General features: G+C 34.6%; 1 protein-coding gene across 6 annotated transcripts in view; it reads left to right on the top strand.

Annotated features, from left to right (window-relative positions):
* Positions 1-4,055: 4,055 nt before the first annotated feature.
* LOC108977106 (myosin light chain kinase, smooth muscle) overlaps positions 4,056-9,431 on the top strand; it is a 103,015-nt gene continuing 97,639 nt past the window's right edge. For 5 of the 6 annotated variants that reach the window (XM_018946613.1, XM_018946612.1, XM_018946616.1 and 2 more), the window contains exon 1: positions 4,056-4,310. In XM_018946613.1, coding sequence (XP_018802158.1) covers positions 4,223-4,310 — 88 coding nt within the window. In that variant the 5' untranslated portion in view covers positions 4,056-4,222. The remainder of the gene's footprint in view (positions 4,311-9,431) is intronic. The other variant, XM_018946620.1, reaches the window with a different exon arrangement.

Genomic DNA, 9,431 nt, shown 5'->3' with positions numbered 1-9,431 from the left:
GCACACCGAAAATAATTTTTTTATAAACAATTTAAGTTCGAAATTTTTGCCAAAATTAAAATTTTTTTTAGGAACGCTATTTTGTCTAAAAATTTTATTTTGGCTATTATGGGTACACATAATGAATAGGATTCATAATATATGAATATGCATGCCAACGCGTTTTTATTTCCCCAATATTTAATAAATTATTGAAATTATTGAAATTCGAAGGAATATTTGAGAATTCAAATAATCGTACATCATGATGATCTGAATCGAATTCATCTGCCGGAAGATTTTTATAACCTTAATAAATACCTTTTTTTAACATTCTATTTCCAGTCTCTAAACAACCACCACAGAAGAGATATACATTTGTAACTGGTTTTTATAAAAATTAATTGCATGAGTAATCGAAGTACAAGTAAATATACACGCATTTCCTTATGAAAATGGCGAGAAGAGTGTTTCTAGAGCTTTCGTTAATGGGAGCGTTCACTGTACTTATGTCTGCATCTATTTATTTATATTATTTTAATAAACCTAGGCATGCATGCAAATGTACAATTTACTTATGTCAATACATATATGTATATACATATGTATGTATACGTTATTATGGACGCAACTTTTGCGTTTGATATTAACATCTTAGGTGCCTTCATATAAGAGTTTTGACGCCACTACTTCTTGCGATTAGGGAGTGAAAATATCAAAAGATAAGGAGACTTTCTGCCCGTTTACTACTTGATCTCTCTCTCTATCTTTTGCCTTCTCTTATAATTTTTGTCGCTGCATAGGAATTTCTAAAATTACAGGAAAAATGAGCAAGCAGCTGCTTGATAAAAACAGCTCAAAAATATCATTTATTAAAATTGAAAATAGCATACTACCGATTTGACGTTTCGATTGCTGCACAGTGTCAAAAATTAAAGTAATTCCCTTTTTTTGTAAATTGTGGATCTTGTTTATGTTTATAGTGAAACAGAAAAAAATAAAATTAAATAAATAACTGCAATAATAAAAATTCTATGTAAAAGTACACAACTTCCAATTCTGGGGTCCTACGCTTTTGTATCCTAACAGAATTTTCCCGTTTATCACAGAATAATTCCCCTTAAGCCTTGAGCTACTTGTGTTTCTTCCTAATTTTTGAGTTATACCGGATTTTCATTTCACACTGAATTCTTATATTTTAGTCAAGTAATTTTATGATTTTTCAAACTGTATAATGAAAGTAGAAGTGGAATGTTGTTTAAATTTTTTAAAGCGATTTTAAACAATCTCTAAATAATATAAGCTTCATGTAATGTGTGGACCTTGGATACAATTTAACTGTTTATTTTCGGCTAATTGAAATATCACTTTATCTCCGTCGGTGCATACTATCTCAGATCTCTCAATCGAAGATATGTGGTATAATATAATTAGACGGCTAGAGTTAAAAGAGTTACTGAAACAGGAAACATCGAAACAAAATTCCGACACATGACATCATAAACCAGTGTAATATATATCAAAAGTAGTTCAAATAAAAAAAAAAAACGTTAACTGGGGCCCCATTGAAACTATAATTCTCTTCACAATTAGAACAGATTCTTTAAAAGAATTTGATTTTTATCGATTAGTTTGTATAATAGCTCCATTCTGAATAATTTCTTCAGGAATGGTATGGTTACTTTGGGCAAATCTATGTAAAATTTATGAAGATATCTCGTTAATAAACATGTAACAAGGACACGAATTTGATCGTTCATTTTTTTTGACATATCCGACGGTTCGGTGCAAAATTTGAAATCGAATATACATACAGACGGACATGATTAAATCAACTCAGCACGTCATGATGATCATTTATACTTGCATATGAGTCCAACCAAGGCCCATATAAAAGAGGTGGTCTAAGTAGAGGTACTTTTTTCAATAGCCTTCTTTGATAGATCACGCGTGATTCGTGTCAAGCTGTCATGTTATGTTTGTTCAGTATTGTTTGGCATTTCATCATGGAAAAACTTACGCCTGAACATCTCTTACAAATCCTTCAACTTTATTACAAAAATCACGGTCTGTAAAAAATTTTTTTTCTGATGCTTCGATCAACTTATGGTCAACATATTCGCCTATTCTGGCTCAATGAATGTGTAAACAAGCAAAATTGCCGCATGGGGAACGGAGAGCAACCGGAAGAGAATAAGAGCTACCATTTCATCCAGAAAAAACAACGGTTGGTTGTGGTTTCTGGGTCGTCAATGCCAACCGTTATCGCGCCATTATAACCGACTATTTGATGTCTGAAAATGAAGGTCGTGATCTCGGCGAAATTTGGTTTAAATAAGATGGCGTCACTTTCCACACATCGCATAAATCAATGAATTGATTGATAGCACACTTCGGTGAACAGATAATTGCACGTTTTGAGCAGGTCGAGTGGCCATCAAGATCATGTGTTCCGTTAGACTTTTTCCTGTGGGAATATGTAAGGTCTAAAGCCTATGCGGACAATCCCGCTTCGATTCAGGCCTTGCCCTGCGCGGTTCACAACGAATGGTGTTGAAATTTACATGGTATATTTATAAATAAAGTATCTCAATAATATTGAAATTAAAAAAAAAAATAAATAAATATTTTTAAAGTTATACAAGAACTCCGTCGGCACTAAAGCCGTTCCGACTACATTTTCTTAAGAGTAGTATGATAATTCTGTAATGTAATCGGAGTAGTTTTTCCACTTTTTGTCGCACTGTGGATCTCCTGCACTTTCTGTCTGCTGTCCTGCATGCCAGCATCAGCCAAACCGCGCATAGCTGCACATAAACAAACAAGCGCACCGGCACATGGGTGCAGATGAGTTCCGCATACGCGGTGCACGACCTATACATGAAAAGCGCCCGCCGTCTCAGCTCCACAATGACGAACGCAACGCTCGCACCAAAACCGAAAATAGCGGAGCATACTAAAAAGCCATAAGTAAGTGTGAATGTGTAAGTGTTCGTATGTGTGTCAGCGACGGCAACGAGCAACCATGCATTGCTCCGGCCGCCGGCCGATCCGAATACTCAGTCTGAGGAAAGCTGTCGGAGATCCAGGAGGTGTTGTCGCTGGATGCGGAGTAGTGCGTGAACAGTCCGATTTTGCTCTTGCCTACACACACACACACTCATAATACAAGTAAGCAGAGCGTGTGCGGGATATTTGAAGTGATCGTTTGAGAAGATTTGTAGTCAGTCAGCGACGTCCCGTCCATAAGTACTTAGGTAAAAATAAGGTGTACGAATCCATTGATCGTCGGTGGAAAATTTTTAAAGTAATTGGAAGGCGTTTCAAATTTGTAACAGTTAGTAGTGTTTGATGTCAGCTGAAGTTTTGTGCTTTGTGGACGACGGGCGCCGGAGCTAGCATATAACGGTTAAAAAGTGTCGTTTAAAGTGGGTTATCGGTGGAAATCAAAAATTTTGAATTCGTCATATACAAATTTTAAAGTGAATTTGCAAAAACCAAAAGTGTTTTCGAAGTGCAATGGCAAATTGTGAAATATTTGTGTGAATATAGCCACTCGCATATATTATTGAGATGCTAAAATTTTAAAAATACCATACCAGCGAAGGAAAAAGATTACAGGCTGTCGTGTATAAGCCCGCTGAAGCGACCACATTCGCGTGTGTTCGTGTTTATACGCGTGTGCGCTGGTGCGCTAGCTGGTATATGAATTCCGTTATTCTGCGGCGTGCTAAATATAAATATTGTATGCATATGTTTGTTGTAGCTCCTGTACCTAATAATTTCGACTGATCGAGTTTGTGTTGTGATCTCTCCGAGAGAAAAGATAATAGGAAACTATATAATCGCACCACAAGATATAAATACACGCATACCAATATACACTTACATATATATATGCACAAATATAAAATAGTAAAATAAGCAATTAGTGTATTCAAATATTATTAATAGTTAGTCCCTATGTACATACATATGTATGTATGAATATATACATACATATATATCTGTTAAGCTACCTACAATTCGTTCCTTTGTAATTTCGCGCTTTTGTAATTTCATGTTTCATTGCATAGATGCGCTTGAACTGAAATAACCAAAAACACACACATATTATATACTGTACATGCAAATACATACACAAAAATATCCTATAGAGAATAAGTTTGAAGTGTCGAAGTGTTAAAATCGTGGCGTCCTTGCATTGGGTACACGAATAAGAATCGATCTTACCGCGTTCCCGATGGAGGCCGCGGACAATGCGTCAGCCGGTCTGCCAGCCGGCCAGAATGTAATTACAACAACAGCCGACAATGCGATAAACACAACAGGTAAGCAAATGAGCCACACAAAAGCGAATCATATGATTAATTGTTATGCAACGATATTTTCCTTTTCCAATTAAAAAAATGCGGTGTAAATTGGAGTCAAATTATTAGTGTGCATTATAGGATCCCAAAGCGCATCTCCGTAACGGCTTCAATTGCTATCTTCGACTTCAATTGCTATCTTCGACTTTGATTATCGAATTCGAGGTCCAAAGACAGAAATATTAATCGTATTGAGGAACCAAAGAATTTCATTTTAAATTTAGCAAAGAAGAGAAATAAGCTTGCGTTCCATCAATGTGCGGTGTAACATTGTCAATGTTTTTAATGCTTGTAACATGTTGCTACAGCATGGACCCGCCCACTAATAGATTTCATGTACATTTCAAAACGTTCAAACCAAAATAAACAAGTGCGCTCAAGATAAACCCTATAAGAACTCCTACCGACAATATGAAAATGACATATAACGGTGCGGACAAAAATTACTGAAAGCGTGATAAGTCTATAAAAAACTCCAGAGATATTCAATTTTACCCGAGAATGGTATTAGACAACTTTGTAAGGGAAGGGGCCAACTTATACAATGGTCGTGGTACCGCCCTCTTTTAAGTGAGATCAAACATCCTGGGACCTGCCTGACAAATTAAACCAAATTCCGTGTATTCCTATATCACAGTGTGAAAATAGGCGAAAGCCCCCACCTGCCACATATACCATTATTGTTTTCATTACTTTAACACTCTAACTCGTTTGGAACCGATCCTCTGGTTGCCGTTTGCACTTTAAGGTAATAATTTGATTGATAATAGTTCATTTCCCTGGCTTTGGTCTTGGCAAGTTACAAGAGTATGAAATGTTCGGTTTCACCCGAATTTAGTCCTTTGCTACTTGTTCGTAATTAATCCATTTTTACTATTGGAATATATTATTAGCTCGTTCTTCATTTTCGCTGTTTTGCGACAATTGGAGATTCTAAATGTAACCAGTTCCTTCTTCACCTGGTGCTTTCAACGGAGTGGCGGTCTTCCTCTTCTTCTGCTTTCAGACAAAAATTTGTAAACGATCTTTTCTCTGGAAAGAATATAATTTTTTTTGGACATGAATATAATTTCCAAAGGAATTGTTCAGAGGGGATCTCTACCCCATTCAAACTGATCGATCAATATCAAGTTATTAATTGAATCTTTTCTATGTGCAAATGGTATTACAGAATCTGTTCTTCAGCTACTATACTATACTATACTTGTATAAAAAAATATTCGTCAATTCACTTTTGCTCATATATAAATAGAGATATATTTGTACTCGTACTTGTATACATATTTCGGGCGGGCTCTTGCTCATAGCGTTTCATATACATAAATATCAATACTGTAAAATTTTTCTGCCTATTGTAGAGAAGATTTTTCATTGGAGGGGGAAGTTCAAATGAAGTTTTCGTATTTTATGCTCGCTTTTCGAAACCGCATATATTTGATGAAACCTTGCACAAAAATTTAACTTTACTTTGATAAAGTTATGTAATCATGTCAAAATGTGATTCCTAAAATAGATTTAATGCAAAGTTTACTCTGAAAATGAAGAATATATGTTGAAGAGCAGAAACATCATACATTCTGGAAAAGTTATTGTCATTTGATTAGACTTTGACGTTGATAGAACTTAGCAGTTCGCAAGCCCTAGGATTTGACTACCGTCTCCCAAGATATACGCTTTTGGTTGCTTCTATTTTTGTTTTTGTATCCTATTGACCGCAGTTAGCGAGAAAGTGAGAAAGTTGTTGCTCTATTTATAGTTTTGAAAATGCATTTGACTTTTGCTTCGAGCGAAATCATATTGCACTATTTGCCAGTTTTACAGAAATATGTTCATTGACGCCTCGTTCTTGCCACCTTCGAGAAGAAATGTGAAAGTTTCTTGTGCACGCTCAACGTCAAATTGCATTGTATTTGCTTGTATATTTGGATGTCATATGGGCAGACATAGTTGCATTCGAATAGCTTTGTTTTCTAAATAAATCTGGAATGTATCATAAAATTCAGATTGTTCAAAATTAAAGCTAATAATTGAAAATATATTATGCACATGCTAACGCTTGAATCAGCAGGCTGGACTTCTAGATTAACATAGGTATTGTAGTTAGATACAAAATGTCGCCGTTAAAATGATTAAAAGAGATTTCTGTGCATCTTGCTCTAGGGAATTATTGAGTTAATTGGAGGAACAGTCTATAGCAACACCTACTTTCTGAAAACTGCGGTTGACTTCAAGAGATGCTGCAATGCTAATATGAACTAAAATAAAGATAGAAGACATTTGAAATCCGGCTTTCTGTCTGTCTGTCCGTCAGTGAAAGCTGTAACTTGAGTATAAATTAAGATATCTTGCTGAAATTTGGTGAATTTACTCCTTTTCCCTGTTAGTTTGGTACTTTAAATTTGCTTGCATAACCCCATTTATCGAAAACCTAAAATTGCCATACCGGAAACTAACATACAAAAATGTTTTTTGTTATAACGAATTGAAAACATTTAAAAAGTGGGAGTGGTCCAAACCGTTCAAGTTATATCACCCAAATTTGTACAGGACAAATCGGATGATAACACCGACCACTACCTATAAAACGGGTTTGCTAAAAGCTACTAAAAGTGTTATAAATCAATAATTGCTTCACTTCTAGTATGTAAACCAAGAACAAATAAATATATCTGGAACTTTGAACTAATAGTGCCTTTCACGTATGCCATCTGAAGCTAAAAATTGACACAATTGGACCTTAACTGTCAAGCCCCCAGACACAGAAGATATGGGTCTCAGTGTCTACCGTTGACTATTTACAGAAAATATCAGTCAATATATCATCGGACAATAGCATTTTTGGGTTAAGCATACCTTATTGCTTTGTATTTGTTTTTATGTACAAAATAAAATGGAAAACCTCAACTTAATAAAAATGCCCACAATTTTTCATATCAATAATTTGATAAGTGGTACCGATCATCCATTTAGGATCCATTCATAAAGTAGACATTTTAAAATAGACTCCAAATTTTTAAAAATGGACAATTTTACTTTTCCAGTCATGTTCTGCAGATGTTTCTTTTAAATGTAGTCCCCAATATTGTATACTGGCCTTGATTCGACATCCGATGCTGGAGAAATTCGTAATCATGTCAGTGATCAGCTCTCATAATTGGGAGCTCTATGGTTTCCACAAAACCCATGCACTACTGCCGCCTTAAAACTATTCGATTTTTAATACTTTGTTTTCACTTGTTTTATATTTGTTTTTGAAGGCTTTGTACCATACGTAGTCTTATGTTTTTGATAAAACTGAATCACCGTAAGCCCTTCCAAACATTCGCAATGATTTCGCACACGATTTATGGTTAGAGCTACAAGTTTTTAGACAAATTCTTTCTTCGAAATTTTTATCAATTGTAAAAATCGCAACGCTCTGCTGAGGTGTCCCGATTTAAGCAGCTGCTGTTAACAAACTGGTTTCACACATCACGCTCATATTTGCATATTAATTAAGGACAGTCCCACTGAAAACATATTTTTGGAGATATCATTTACCTGGGGAATTTAATTATAAATTCCGGAAACTTTTTGTCTCAATATATGCACCGCAAATATAACAAAATTTGTCAGGATCTTGTTTACATCTTCTCTAAGACATTTTGTACTAGATGTTGCAGAAAAGAAATTTATGAAACACATTGTTTATCTGAAATCTGCAAATGCATACCCTCGTAAAAATCAAAACCAAAAATGGTCAAATCGCTATAATTGCTTAAAAACCAAACATTTTCGATTTGTAATTGTTATTTTCCATATATACTTGCTTATATGGTATAACCATGTTCAAAAATAAAATTGTGACCTTTGTTATTGAAATTCGGAGAGAATCCCGAAATAAAATATTTTAATAAAATCGAGTGAGTTTTTCTAATAACTACGCACCTTTGTGCGTCAACGGGATACAATTAGGTGAAAGTTTTCCCTCGTCCCATATAACTATTGTCAGGATTTTCAAATATGCGGTTGATCTTGCTCCTTATATAATATATTGGTTGTGGTATTCCATAGAAAAATAGAATTTTTTACAGGGATGAAAAAAGTTCAACACATACTTAGCCGTTTATTTTTTCACTTAAAGTTTTACACAAAAAAAAATATTTATAATAGTTCGATTTTGTGTATGTAATACGCACTTTAAAAAACTATTGATTGAAGAGTTTGCAAATCTCGCGATCGAGGCTTGAATGTACTTATTTTATGAAGATATGTACTTATTCACTCAATTGGGATATTTATTGTTTTTGAATATAATTAATAACAACAAATAAGTATAAAAGTAAAACAGAAGCTTTGCTATAAATATATATATACAATTTGCACATATAATTGTAAAACTTTTTATGTGCTGGTACGACATGGCGTATGCGTGCTCATCCACTCAGAGTTACTTATTTGCCAATAGCAATTTACATTTGCCCACAAGCGATAATTCGTTGCTCTACATTTGTTGTGATTTTTTGTTGTATATTGCAAATGCAAATGCGTTGTTTTTTATTTTCGCATTTCAATTTTACGGTAGACTAACTAGTTTGTAGTTTTGAATTTATGGCACTGGGACTTGGCACCACTAATTGATGTTACTCATACCACATGACGCACACGTAGTGCGTTTAGTATTTATGCACTATAGATCATATGACATCATTGTCTAAATACATGGGCCAAAAGAGCCAAACAAATTTTTGTCTAAAAACTATTTGAAGCTTGGTAAAGAACAGGGTGCACAAACAGTACTGAGCGAAATAATCGTAATATAGCGTAAACCTATAGCAGTTTTACAGCTGGAGATACAGATTACTCACACCGAACTCTCCACAAATAAAATAGTTTTCCATACAAAAATTTATTTTGATCACCCATTTTGTATGGCAGCTGTATGCTACATATAGTGCTTCGACTCAGCTCGTGACACTGTTCATTAGGTAGGTCAAACAACGAATATTTTTATACTCTCGCAACAAAGTTGCTAAAGAGAGTATTATAGTTTTGTTCACATAACGGTTGTTTGTAAGTCCTAAAACTAAAAGAGTCAGATAT

This window comes from Bactrocera latifrons, unplaced genomic scaffold (genome assembly GCF_001853355.1).
Source record: "Bactrocera latifrons isolate USDA-ARS-PBARC rearing strain unplaced genomic scaffold, ASM185335v1 scaffold_84, whole genome shotgun sequence".
NCBI lineage: Eukaryota > Metazoa > Arthropoda > Insecta > Diptera > Tephritidae > Bactrocera > Bactrocera latifrons.
The sequence above is the reverse complement of the archived record's forward strand: the minus strand, read 5'-3'. Positions and strand labels throughout refer to the sequence as shown.